The 14,026-nt window shown below is 55.4% G+C and overlaps 1 protein-coding gene across 1 annotated transcript in view; it reads right to left on the reverse strand.

The window, feature by feature from the left end:
• ABLIM3 (actin binding LIM protein family member 3) overlaps positions 1-12,839 on the reverse strand; it is a 52,878-nt gene extending 40,039 nt beyond the window's left edge. The window contains exon 1 of the mRNA XM_086758911.1: positions 12,355-12,839. Within this exon, the coding sequence (XP_086615037.1) occupies positions 12,355-12,367 (13 nt within the window). The 5' untranslated portion in view covers positions 12,368-12,839. The remainder of the gene's footprint in view (positions 1-12,354) is intronic.
• Positions 12,840-14,026: the final 1,187 nt, after the last annotated feature.

Raw genomic sequence — 14,026 nt, forward strand, 5'->3', positions numbered from 1 at the left:
GAGCCCAACCCCACTGTGGCACAGGGCTGCTTGGGCAGCTGAAACATGCCCCTGTACCTTAATATCCCCCCCAGTCATGTCCTGAGCCTTCGCTGGCAGGACATGGGGTGGCCTGGGGCACTGGGGCCAAGAGGCTCCAAGCAGGGCTCAGTGCTGAGCAGGGACAAACCAGCCTAGGGACACGGCAGGACAAGGCACATCTAGAACAATAAACTCCCATGAGCGTATCAGGGGTTTTGGCACAGACGTAATCCTCTCCCCTCCTCCTTCCCGCACTCGCGCTCTCCTCAGCTCCTGTGTACGCCCAGAAACTTGACTTCAAAAGGATGGGGGGGCTGCCAGTGCGGGAAGCAGCAGGCAGGCAGACGTGGCTGTCTCCTGCTAAAAGCCTTCGGTGCCTTTCATCAGGGCCAGGGGAAAAACAGTCCTCAACCGTCAGGCTGGAGGCGAACGGCCAAGCTCTGGCATCAGGTCTTGCTGCCCGGCAGCCCCATCCTCCCAACATGGGCCAGCCACAGAGATTTAGCCCTCCCTATCCCACCTCCCTGCTATATATACGTAAATAAATCCATCTGTGTACAGTAAGCACCAGAGATCCTCTTAACCCTCCACGCTCTCTGCTCTGGAGTCAGGGCTAAGCACTGCCACCCCATGCCATAGGCACAGGAACTGGGGCATTCTCCAGTAACAAACCCAGTCATGCAGCTCAATTCACCCGCACCGAGGTCACAGTTCCCTTCCCCGCTGAGATGCCCCTCCCAAGCCGAAGCGACAGTCTGTCCCCAACAGCCTCTGGAAGCCACATCTCCCAGCTCCTCATTAGAGGCAATTAACAGGCAATCAACGGGCCCAGCAGAGCTGGCACTTTCCAGGGAACAAGTCGCCTTTCAACGGTGGAAAATGAACATGTGCTTTGTTGTGCATGCTTTTGGCTTAAATGAGCCAAAAACTGCCTGCCAAGGAACAAAATGATTGCCCAAACTGGACCCTTTATGCCACCTGACCAGGCAAGCGGGGAGCGAGGGCTGGGGCAGCCGCAGATGACCTCTCTTGGCCAGCCCTGCTCTGCCACACGCCCGCGGGATGCTCTCGCAGCAGCCCAGCAACAGGATGGCAAGGTGGGAGCAGGGACTGGGGGTACCCCCTGCCCTGGGGAGAGTAACAGGCGCTTGCTAGCAAGGACCATGCTGCTGGCTCAGAACCACCCACTGCTCCTCCAGAAGTTTCGTTTCAGACCAGGTGAGAAGCTCTGCAGAGTCAGCAGAAATGAGCCAGGGCAGGAGGCACCCGGCACTAAGAAATACAGCGAGATCAGCAGCAACCCCTTGCTAGAGGCCAGTGCAAGGACCAGGTGGCACATGCTCTCCAGCTTCACTGTTCCCCAACCCAGAGCCAGGCAGGGAGAACCCATCACCAGCCTCTGCTTCCCTGGGTGCTTGCCTAGCTGACAACAACGAAAAAAAAAAAAAAAAAAAAGAAGGACAAGAAACCAAGCAAGAGGGAGACAGCCTGGAAGTGACAGGCTGGCAAGTTTGACAGAGAAGTCTTGTTAGAAGCATTTTTGTTTCTCTGCAGTTTGAGCAGGGGCAAAGCCAAGGAATGCCCATCAGCCTGCACCACACAAGCCCGGCTGCGCAGAGCTTTAATTGCGAGTGGCAGAGCAGGGGCACGCCGCAGCAGCTGAGGGGTCCGCGAGGACAGACAGCAGAGCAGTGCCAATGGCTTCTGCCATAGCACGAGCTCCATCCTCATCCCTCAGGATGGGAGACCCCTGCTGTCGCTCCAGCGACCCTTCCTCCAGCACAGCATCTGACCCTGTGCTGTGCCTGCCGGAGGCTGAGCTTGGGGTGTTTCACCCCAAGGCTCCAACACCCCAACGAGAGCACGCTCGTGCCGCCGGGTATTTGGGACCACGGGTCTGGGCCAGCTTGGGTGCAAGCCCGCAGCTCAGCTGGGGCCCGGGGATGTGGGGATCAGCAACCGCCACAGCAGACCTCTGCAAGCTCTCCAAGGGAAGGAGAGGAAGGATCTGGCAGATCTCTAAGCTGACTAAGAGCTCTGAATGCCCAGTGGCTCTGCTGTGCCAAGCACAAGCCAAAGCAATTAACATTTCTTGGAGACACTCCGTGTAATCTTCCCTGAGAGATGGGGAGAGCTGCCACAAGCACAGGGAAGGGCCTGGAGCCGCTTCCCAGGACCAAGGAGACGCCGTGCTGGCAGTGATGCAAGGCACAGCAGGGCTGTCCCGGCTGAAGGGACCTCCTGCCAGCAGCTCTGGGACCGCTGCTCCAGCCAGGCATGGGGGCTGTGCACCCTCACCCAGCCACCACAGCTCTGCCACAGCCCCAGACCCACCAGGTCCTGGCTCTGGGTGCTGCAAGCTGTCATGCAGCAGAAAGAGGAGAGGTAGCTCTCAGCATCTTTCTTGGAGCACAGCCTGGGTGGGAAAGGCCACCTTGGGGAAAGACGGGACCTGGACCAACCTCATCCATCAGCTTCCAGAAGAGGCCATCAGCCTGAGCCTGGAGGCAGGGAGAGGTGCACAGATGAGCCTGGAGCTGTTCGGGGAATCACGCAAAAGCAGCAGCAGCCAGCCCAGCCCAGCCATCCAAGAGTCATGGATTATTTTTAACGGCTACTTGTAGAACGCAGCCAGCATCTGTAGGAGAGACAGCCTGAGCTGATGCTCACCCCATCTCTCTCCCCAGCACGTGCAAGGGGCACATCTCACAGCCAGGCTTTTTATAGGATTTCCCGTTCCCGCTGGGCATGCAGCTCAGCGGCTCGGTATGACCACACCACCCCCTCCCTCAGTAATCACTCACATGCCGTTCACTAAAGTCTTTCCATTCCCTCTCTAGCTGTTTCCTCTTCTCTCCTTATTAGGGATCCACCTACCTATCCATCTTCTCATTCTCTCCCCCTCTGTGGCTATTTTTAAAATGCCATAAAAGCTTTCAACTGGTAGCATCCTCAGGGATGCGAGGGATTTTATATGTAACCCATCACGAGCCGTCATCACCACATAACTCACCACGCTGGCAGTGACTTTTCTTTTTTCAAAAGCAGAGGAGGGGAGAACATCCAAACTCAGTCCCTGGGCTCTCCCTGGTCAGCACTGCCAGGCACCTCATGTCCCAGAGGGGAAGGATCAGGTCCAACCCACTCGTCTCCCAAGAGAGTAACTGGGCCAGATGGTGAGGCAACAGTGCAAGTCCTCTCAAGTAGCATTTGTGGGTGTATGAAGGGATGGTTTTGTGCACAGAATAAAAGGCTCTGAGCTGGGGATCATCCAGCTTCATGCCTTAGCATCTGCTGTCAGAGGAAGGAGGGCTTCCTTGCTGAGAAGATGGCTGTGTTTATCCTTGCATGCCCATGCACATTTAAGCTGCTGTACTGCTTGGTTCCCATGCTGGTTGGTGGTCAAGAGGTGGGGGATATTTTGGTGCTGCCAGCAAAATTACCTTCCAAAGGCACAGCCTGCCCCAAGAACTGAATCTCTCTGGCAACAGTCTGGATAAACAGGACCAAGGTTTCCTGATCAACTCCAGCCCAGCCTGGATGGAAGGAGTGAAGGAGCATTCAGGGACCACACGGGCATTCCACCAGCACCATGTAAACCACTTCTCTCCCCAGTCTGGTTATTCCCTCCAGAAGAGCTGCCTTCCCCTTTCCTCCCAAAGGTCTGGCTGGAGACCCGACGGATGTACCAAAGATACCCCCTTGCCCTGGACCATCCATGCCACCTGTGCCCCAGCACAGCTCGGCAAGGGCTGAACACAAGTTGCCAAGTCTTTACTGGAGGGGGAAGGCTCCCTGTGCCAGCTGTCTGGCTGCTGCTGCCAGCTGCCAGACACCAGCCTCAGCAGCTGCCAGATGGGATTAGGCTGTGCATAACCTGAGAGGTGTCCTGCCACGCGCTAACGCAATGACATGCTCCTCGTCACCAGCAGGACCCATGGGAGCCCTTTTCCATTGGCTCTGATGACCAATTGTTGGGTTTGTCTGCAAGGGAGGCAGCAAGTCTCCAGGAGCCTGAACCCGGTCACATCACTCAGACAACGCTTGGGTGATGCAGCTATTTATAGCAGGAGGAGGTTAGATGGAGCTCATCCTACCTTGCGCCACTTTCTTCATCCTCCAAGGACCAGGAGCTGATGCAGAAGGTGCTGAGGCAGAGGGGGAGCAGTGTGACGTAGGGGGCACCCCACCACCCCAGCACAGCACAGGGTGGGAGGTGGCTGCAGGGACCAGCACTGTGCTGTGATCTGAGCGCAGGCGAGAGGCAGTGCGAGCACAGAGGAGAGCTGGGGAAGCCTGTGCTCTATCACACTCTCAGGACTGCTGCAATACCAGCAGAGAGACGGAAAATCCGGAGCAGAGCTGCCTGCTCACATGGCAGGAAAGGCTGGTGCCCAGCTGCACAGCACACCAGCCAGCCCAGACCTGGCTCCCACGGCCCCAGGCAGGCTGCTGCCCTACCTGGGCTGTGTTTGAGCTGGTCTGTTTGAGCAAGCTGACTCTGCACCACCTCTGGAGGGGCTCTGGCACCTCTCCTCCACCTGCCCCATCTCCCATTTTCTTGAGCCAGGCAGCTGCCCCCCCCCTCCCCCAGCTCTGAGGTTTGGATGGGCTGCAGCCCCTGACATGCAACAAAAATGGGTTTCAAACAGCACTTCTCTCCCTTCCCCTCTTCTAAAGCCTTTAGCAGGGAGAGGTCCTTGAGCAGGAGGTAAAACACAGCCACCCTGCCAGGACGCTCCCTGCCTCTGTTGAGAATCTGGGCTGGGGAGCAGCTGTGACAGGGAGATCCTCACCACAGCACCCAACATGTCCCAGCAAGTGTCGCTGAGCCAGGGAACAACCCGCCCGGTCCTCCAGCTGCTTTAAAAATAGCTCCCCTTCGCAAGCAAGTGTCGCTGGGCTGGGCAGTCCTCCCTGGGACACCGCTGCACAAAGGGGTCTCCAAGGCTGGCAGGGGGATGGACACCAAGAGAAAAGCAGCAAGGTTCTCAGAGTCAGTTGGTACAAACCACAGATGCTGGGAAGAACGAGCAGGGCCTTGCAACGTGCTTTCATGAGCAAGGTGCTACAAGGGCGTTCGTGAGAGGTGCTGGGCCGCAGAGCCTGGCACACGCTCTTTGGGAGCTCACGCTTGGAATCCTGTTCTAGTTTACGCTTGTCTCATCCAGCTGCAAACTGCAGCCCAGCTGCAAGTATCTGAGAAACTATTGTACAATGTACTCCTGTGAGAACAGGTCAAACCCTGACACTTGAACTGAGATTGCAGTGGACTCAAGTTGAGGAAGGGCTCTGGGGCTGGCATTGCACCAGCAAAGCCTGTCGTGCCCCACAGCAATATGGTACTCTCCAAAATGTGCCACTTGTTGCCAAGAAAGAACACAGAAGCCAACAGGACTGCTTCAAACCCTCAAACACATGCTCCACTCTTACACTGTCCTGTTCCTCAGAGAAACCTTCCCCACCAAGGACTTTCCCACTTGTCCAAGTCTCAGAAACAAGATGCTTCAAAATGGAAGTGGAGTAAAAATGTCCACAAACAGAAAAAACAAGTGATGCTTGGGAGTCAGAGGACTTTGCCACAGTAAAACAGGTAAGAAGAAAGGAAGGTCAGAAAGACCGCATAAGGAAACCATAGTACCAGCTCCTTTTTTCTTTCAGATCTCCGCCCCAGGCAGCAGAGAAGGCACATAAATTCCCAGCCCAGGGCTTATGACCAATACTAATAAAGCATTCAGAAGACTGACTAGATGAAAAACGCATGTATAAACTATGGCCTACCAAAAACCTAAGCCACCATCAAATACACAGGAGCTGAGCACCCAAGTTTGCTGCCATGCTAGATCAGTTTGGTCCTCCTAAGCTTCAGACCACCTTCTTCTAGAAAGCAAGGCATGTCCATCAGGGCTGTACATCAGTCCACTCAAGCTCTTCTAATTCCCCAGTGATTTACTGAACCTACAGACTCAAGAGGTAGAAAGGCTGGGCACAGGAGATCTTGGGGCAGCCTAGGTTGTCCTCCAAGCAAGAGCCACCTTCCCTGCCATGAACTACTCACAAGCAAACTTCCTGGACCTGCAATATCTGGACTTGGGCTCTGCCTTCGCTGCGGCTACTGTGGTCACTCCCAATCCCCTTTCGTCCTGCAAAACCCCCTCCTTCTCCCACCACTCTCCAACCTGAGTCCTTGCCATCAACAGTCTACCCCCAGGATGTTTTCCAGAGGTGCTGCAGTGCTCACAACTGAGAGGCACTGATGTATTTACTCTAAAAATATCTAATTAGATGTTCCAGCCACTTCATTATGGCACCATCACGACAGAACTGCAGGGTCTGGCAGGAACTTTGTGGGTTTGCCTTCACTCCTTCACAGCTTTGCAGAGAGCAAAGGCAGCACCATGCTGACTCCTTGCTGTTCATAGGACAGCTTGTCGTTAGTCCAGCCTTCTGGCATCACAAATACAATTATCTGGCTAAACTGATCGTCACTTTGTCATTAGAAAACTTGCTATTTATTTTATAAGAGTATGGCAGGCCTTTGAAATAATTCGATTGCTTCAACTGACTTTACAGCATGCACTTCATCAGCCTGCAGGGCCACTTTCCATGGCTTCTGCTCTTCAAAGGGCAAGCTGCCAAGAAAGATGGTTTGCAGGGGAGCCCGAACAAAGCTCAGGGAGAGGACAGAGTCCATCTACCAGCCTGAGGACAGAGAGAAGCTGCCTGGGCTCTGAATTTTCTGGCACCAAAGTGAAAGCAATGAATGACTGTCCCTTCCCTAGGCTGCCCAGAGAACAGAGGGGACAATTTGTATCAGGTTGTTTGCGGCAGCAGAGTCAGGCTTGGGTGTGAATCGAGAGGACCAAGATGTGGGTGGAGAGCCCGGAGTACCCTTTGGTGCCCCAGCTCTGCAAAACTAAGTGCTAGAGCCCTCCTTGGAGAGGCATGGACACTAGGTAATATTCATGGCTGGTTTTGGAGAACATACTAAGAAGGTAGCTTTTCATCTCTTGCAAGACTCTGTCCTGCATTTATGTCCCTCCTTTCTTCTCTGTCCCACCTGCACCCATGCTTTGAACTCCAAGTCTACTTCAGCCTTCCTGAGACCTCCCCCCCTTCTACAAGCCACCTCCATGATAACCTGATCAAGAAGGAAGAGCTCTGCTTGGAGACCTGCCTCTTTCCCAACTGCATGTGAAGACCCTGTCCACCAGCTCTTGGGGGAGAGCAGGGATGAGGAACACAGGGGCTCATCCAGAGCCAGAGCCCATCTCACCAAGTCCCCAGGGCCAAGGCAGCAACACCATTGATCTGGGCACCGTCCCACTCTGCTGGGTCCTCCCTCACTGGAGCTGTGCTTTGTCCTCCATCCACTGTATGCCTGTGGCAGCCTCCAGCATTGCAAAGACAAAACAGGAACCAGCATTGACCAAGAACCATGAGTGCTATGACTGAAAAGGTTCATCTGTACCATAACACCCCAGGCCTGGTGCCGCTCCTGCAAAAACTAGAGTCACTTCACAGTGAAGACACTAACACTGCTCATCACACTGATGGACTGATCCCTCTGGGCTCTCTGAACTCCTGAACACAGCAGCAACACCGTGTTGTCCTCAGCAGGTCCTGCCCCACTGGGTGGGGAGACCCGGTGAATCACCCTGCCTGATGAGCTGAACAGGGCAGGGCTGGAGCTCCCGGAGGTGTGCGGCACCACGTGATTCCTCCTTAATTACACAGGGGCTTAACAGAGTTTGCTGGTAAACACCTTGTAACCACACGTGCCTAGAGATTACTGGGTAATTATGCTTAGTGGATCACTGTGTAACAGGGAGCATGATTTAGGAAAGACAAAAAATAACCAAGCAAGCATGCTGCATTCATCAGTATCTGTCATGAAGCCTTCCTGCCCAAATGCTTAGCCGGCCAGCCTTTCCTCATGTCTCCTTCCCCAGATTTCTGAGCCTAGTGGAGCCTCTGAGCAGGAATTTGAGAGGTGCCAGGGGTTGGGATAGTCTGGGGAAACTTTCCACCTCGCACACCAAGCCCTCTGCCAGAGCTCTCTGTGCTCCAACAGGCTGTCAGCTGCTTCCAGGGAAGAGGATGGGGATAAATGGCACTGGTTTTGCCCGTGCTCTAAATTAACTTGCATGGGGACAGATTCTGGTTTCTGTCTGCAGGATGCCTGTTGGAGACAGAAGGGTGTCTGGAGGATCTCTAGTTTGCAAACCAGTTTCAGTCACCTGTTGCAACCCAGATCCAGCCAAACCAGATTCAACCCAGGAGTTCAACCAGGGTTTAACCTCCTCCAGGAGCTGCGAGTGTCTTTGCTCAGACCAGGATGGCCTATAACATCTTGTTCCTGACAAGACCAGTGCCAAGACTTTCAGCATACCCCCTCACACCCCAATAGAGCTGGACCAGAAGAGAAAACATATAAATGCCACCTCCCATGGGTCCCACAAGGGTGACCCTACTCAAGGGGCTGGGACAAGGGGCAATGGTTTCAAAACAGACAGAGGTAGATTCAGATTAGATATTAGGAATTTTTTTTTTTTTTTTACACTGAATGTGGTGGAACACTGGCACAGGTTGCCCAGAGAGGTGGTGGATGCCTCATCCCTGGAAACATTTAAGGCCAGGATGGATGAGGCTCTGAGCAACCTGATCTGCTCGGAGATGTCCTTGGTCCTTGCAGGGGGGTTGGACTAGATGGCCTTCCAACCCAAACCATTCTACAATTCTACTCACAGCCCATACTCACTGCGTGGACCTGCAGCACCCAAACCTAGTGGCTGCCTTCCCAGCAGCAGAAGGTATCATTCACACTCATTTCAGAGTCTTAAATCCCCAGGGCAGCTGACAGCCTCAACCTTTTGCCTTTCAATGAGCACAAGCCCAGCGTTGGCCACGTTAGCCTCCCAGCACCAGGCCAGTTCCTGAGGGAGGGGGTGAGCCCAGGGTATTTCAGAGGGTGACTTTAAGGGATGTTCTCCTGAGCAAGGGTTTGTACTACAGGATCCAGCTTCAACAGAAACACAGCACAGTACTAATAGACCTGTTTATGAATGTATGAATCTATTTGCAACCAATTAGCAGTGCTAGCCGGAGTGGGAGGTATAAATAGCATAGCTAATGTAAATATAAACATCGTGCCCTCCAAATGTGTGTGCTCGCTGCACACCTGGTGAGCCCGGGAGGAGGGGCTGGCTTCTCAGCCAGCATAACCCTCACACCCTCAGGGCCACCCAATCTGCTCTGCAGCCTCAGGATATGAGTTTACACCCAAGATCGAGGGCCTTTTCCTCTTCCTCTTAAAAGCAAGATTTCCATATGGCTTTGCCTTCCCCGCATCACAGGAGAGGAGATGACACAGGGCCTCCAGCCCTGGGACCCACATCAGGTTGAAAAGCAAACCCCTGTCCCCTCAGCAAGGGCAGGTGAGACTCCTTCGTGCTGTGCATGAAGAGCACCTGCAAATCCTGCACAGAGCTCCCCAGAGGTCTCACCAGTAGTACTGCACAAGAGCATGGCTTGAGGCCAGCAGTGGCCCACAGCCCCAGGTTTCCTGTCTCACATCAGCTTCAGACAGGACAGAAGGGTTATCAAAATGCACCGACTAAAATGGAAAGGAATGTGGGAATTCACAGATGAGATGTACAGCTGAGGATAAAATGCCATCATTCATTCATTTGCCAGCCCCAAACTTTACTACTGCACCCACAGGTATGCCTGTAGGTCATCACCCTATGCCCAATTTGGCTTCATCATCCATCCTTCTCCACTGCCTGCATCTCCTCCTGTCCTCACACCCACACAGGCAGGGTCCTGGGCACCAGAAGAGATCAGATTTGGGAGGCTGGAGTGCATCTGAGCCTGCTGACTGGACCCCATTGCATCTGAGCCCTCAGTCACTACAGGTGCTGGGCAGAAGAAAAACACACAACCAACCAGCAAAACAATCAATGCAGAGAGCAGCAGAGCTGGCCATGCCTGGGAGGCAGAGCTGCAAGCAGGGCTGGGGCACCTCACTGACCAACAAGTGGCACCGAGCTGCTAGCAAAGGGCTGCCAAAGCCATTGCAGGTCACTGCCAGGTAGCGTTGGTGGGGTGAAATCAGGATGGCACAGAGGGCACTGACACAAGGCCCCTGGGCTCCTTTTTGCCTCGCAGGCACACAGACCTGAGGGATACAGGCTGTGTAGGGATGCACAGTACTGGGCGAGGCAGCAGCAAGAGGGGAGACAGCTTTTGGCAACATTCACACCAGCTACAGAACACACTGATGGAAGAGGTGGCTCCTCATGCTGTGCCTTGCTCACAGAACCAGCTAGGAGAGGATCATGCCATTGCTGACAACAGACATGAACCAGCATTTGGGTATGGCAAGCCCTGCTTTGAGCCCCTTGGTTACTGGGAAAAAGCCTGGAAGCCTAACAGGGCAGAGCCCACTGCCCTGCAGTGTTTCCATCACCCTTGCACCAGATATGGTCCCAAAGGAACCACAAGTAATCCAGAAGTAATCAACCTACAGCACAGGAAATGATCACCAGATGTTACAAAGTTCCCAAACCTTCACTAAAACACATGCCTACTTAGGAACACGTAATGGCAATATTAAGGTAAAGATTGCAAAGCCATCCAAAGGGCTGGGCAACAGCCACAGTGGCAGCCTGCTGCTGCCAAATCCAGAAGCTGAAGCATGGCCAAGTGATGTGCCCAAGGTCACAGAGCAAGGCACTGGCAGAAGGAGCACCTCCCAGCCCTGCACTTGCTGCCTGCCCAGTGGCCTCCTCCCGTGAGTCATGCCAGAGCAACAGGCAGGCAGCACATTTGGGTTTGCTGGCACCTCTCTGTGTGGGGGAAGACTCGATAAAGGAGTTTTGTGGTGCAATCAGATGGTTATGCCACACCAGGAGTATAAACAGCCCTTATAACCATCAGCAGCCAAGCTAGCTATTAAGAGCTGGAAAAGAATCCCAAAAGGAACCAACACACATTTGTCAAAATTGGCTTAGAGGAAGCTGCATAGCCCCACCTGACCACTGTGGTCATTGACCCCAGCGGGCACCATGCACCATCCCAGCCCTCTGCACCGGACCTGAGCTCATCACCCAGCGAGGCAGAGGGAGGACCCTTTGTTACCAGGCAGCCAGCAGGCTCAGAAGGAATCAGTCCCTATTGTTTCCTACCCGGGCACTGCCAGCCCCACGCTCCTGGGAGAGGGGCTACCTCCTGTCCCAGGTGTGGCTTGAGCAGAGGGCACCTGGAAAGTTTTCTCCTCTCTGACACAGCCCAACAGAGCTGGAATCACCTGTTCTGTTGCCTTGCAGCATGCCAAGGAATTTTTCACGGTGTTTTGCTTGGGCACCACCCCAAGCCCTCAGATTGAGAAACCTCAACATGCCAGTGAAATGGAGAAATCACTGCTCTGCCACTTTTTGCCCAGGGGAGCCCCCCCCCCTCACTTCACACAGCCTCTAAGACCCACAGCAGGGAGGACACCCTCCTTGGGCAGGTTATCCCAGGAGGAAAACCCTCAGGTGGCCATCAGCATCAACTCCTTTTGCTGGGGGCTCACTGCTTTTAAAGGAATGGACCAAAGCTGTGCTAGGGAAGTGGGTACAGCTGTCACACATCATGTCAGCGAGGAAAAAGGAATTGATTGTGACTTGATCAAACCTGATCAATCTTTTCAGACTTTGCAACAAGGACACAAAACCAGAAGTAACCAGCCTAGTACCAGGTGCCAGTCCTCATCTTACGCAGCACATTTCCAAGCTCTGCTTCTTTAGAAATTCATACATAGTGCATGAGTGCCTCTGTCCCTGTCTCTCATACACACACACAATAGAAACACCCACATCCACCCCAGCTGCAGAAGATACATGTTTTTCTGTACAGCACCTGTGCTTTGCCCGGGTCCCTGGTTTCTGGGTCTCTCCTTACCCTACTCCTGTTCCCCATCAGCTGTTCCCCCCATGTCCATTTATACATAGGCAGTAGCATCAGCAAGTGAGCCTGCTGCCCATCAGAGCTGGCTCCCCCTCACCATGTTGCACATCGACATTTTAGTCCATGATCTGCCCTCCAAACCTCGAAAATACAAGCCAAGAAGTGGAGATAAGCACCGTGGCTTAGCCCATATGAAAGAAGGGCCAGCAAAGCCAGACCCTGTCAGAAAGCAAAAGGCAGGCAGGAAAATAAAAAAAAAAAGGAACCATCCCATTAGGCTTGTCAACCCTGTTGTGACATTCTCTTTCCAATTCCTCCCAGCCAGATCAGCACAATATCAGCACCATTCCTATAGCAAAGGCAAGGGAAAACCATACTTACTGCTAGTGCTCATCTTGCTGGTCCTCCTCTGTCCTTCTCATCCAACAAAGGCGGCAAAGATGCTCTTTAAATCCTCTTTCCCCCCTTCAGCGGGAAGGGGTTGCCCCTCTCTCCTTCCTAGGGTAAATATTTCTGTGCCACCCGCCGGCTAGCGCATCCCAAGGCAGCCCCGCGACCCAGCGCGGCGGTCCCCGCGGCTCTCGCTCCCGGATGGCAAGGTCAAGGGTGCCGGCGGCTGAGAGGGGGCGAGGCGGGAGGGGGAACGCCCGGCACCGGCCCGGGGGAGGGTCCCGGCGGGGCCGCGCCGTCCCGGCCCGGGCTCTGCCATGCACTGCGGAGCGCGGCCGCGGCCGCTCCTCTTATAGCGGCGTGTGGAACCGCGGCGGGGGACGCGCCGCGCCGCGCAGCGCCCCGCCCCGCCCCGGCGGCTCAGCCCGCGGACGGCCGCGCCGGGCGGGGCAGCGCGGGGCAGCGCGGAGCGGTGCACGGGAGCGCGGGGCGGTGTGCGGGGGGCGGCGGCGGCCTGGCTCGGCCCCGGGGGGCGGCTGCGGGCTGCGCCGCCTCGGCACCGCCGCCATCTGCTGCCCGCTGCCCTGCCTCCCGTCCGGCCCTGCATGATGCCCTGCACTGCCCGCTGCCCTGCCTCCCGTCCGGCCCTACATGATGCCCTGCCACCAGCCCTGCCTGATGCCCTCCCTCCGGTCCAGCCCCGCCTGATGCCCTGCACTGCCTGCTGCGCTGCCCACTGCCCTGCCTCCAGTCCAGCCCTGGCTGCCACTCTGCCCCCTACCCTGCCTGCTGCCCTATCTTCAATCCTGCACGCTGCCCTGCCTGGTCACCTACTCACTGCCACCAGCCCTGCCACCAGCTCCTGTGGCCCCCAGGCTGGTCCCTCCTTGCCACAGAGAAACCACGCACATACGGGGCTCCCACCAGCTGCCCATCCCTCACCACTTGCTCTCCGGCTTGGTCCTGTGGTGGCTGAGCGTGCAGAGGAATGCTGTCCCAGGACACAGGCATGGTGGGGAGGGACAGAGTTTATGCTGAAAAACTGGATTTTCTCTAGCGCCAAGATTCCCCTCCGGCAGCTCTCCAGGCTGGCCTGTCCTGGCAGTCCTGTGCCAGGCAGCCCGGGTGTCTGTCCCACGCCGGGAGCGGGGAGCAGGCTGTGGGTCTCTGCACAGCACCTGGCTGCACGATGGAGAGGAGGCTCTTCCCTTGCAAGCAGAAAGCAGCCTTCTGTGTCGGCAGCACGTCAGGATTCCTGGAAGGGCTTTGAAGCCATTAGCTCCTTATTTTGTTTGTGAGACGCTATCTGTCAGAATAAAGCCTTACCCAGAGCGGAAACAGGGCTGTGCCCACCCTGCCCGCGGAGCCCCTGAGAAGCTGTGCTGCCATTCAAAGGGGCGAGCTACCATGGTGCCTCTAATGAAAGGAGTTTTTCACGCAGCATGACAGGCATTGCGTCTCTCCCGCTCCTGGGGCTGGAGTGCCGCCCAGAGAGGGCCTTTTGCTTTCCCTTTCTCATGCTGTTTTATTTGCGGCGGCAGATGTTTGCGGTGACATGACAAGACAGGTAGCAGGTCGTGTGAGCTACACCCATGCTGCCGGTGACGCAGCCAGCTCAACTCGCTGCAAGCCCTGCGGCTTGTCCCCGTCAACCCTGTCCCCT

The sequence above is a fragment of the Chlamydotis macqueenii genome, chromosome 14 (genome assembly GCF_036417535.1).
Source record: "Chlamydotis macqueenii isolate bChlMac1 chromosome 14, bChlMac1.mat, whole genome shotgun sequence".
In the NCBI taxonomy this organism is placed as follows: Eukaryota; Metazoa; Chordata; class Aves; order Otidiformes; family Otididae; genus Chlamydotis; species Chlamydotis macqueenii.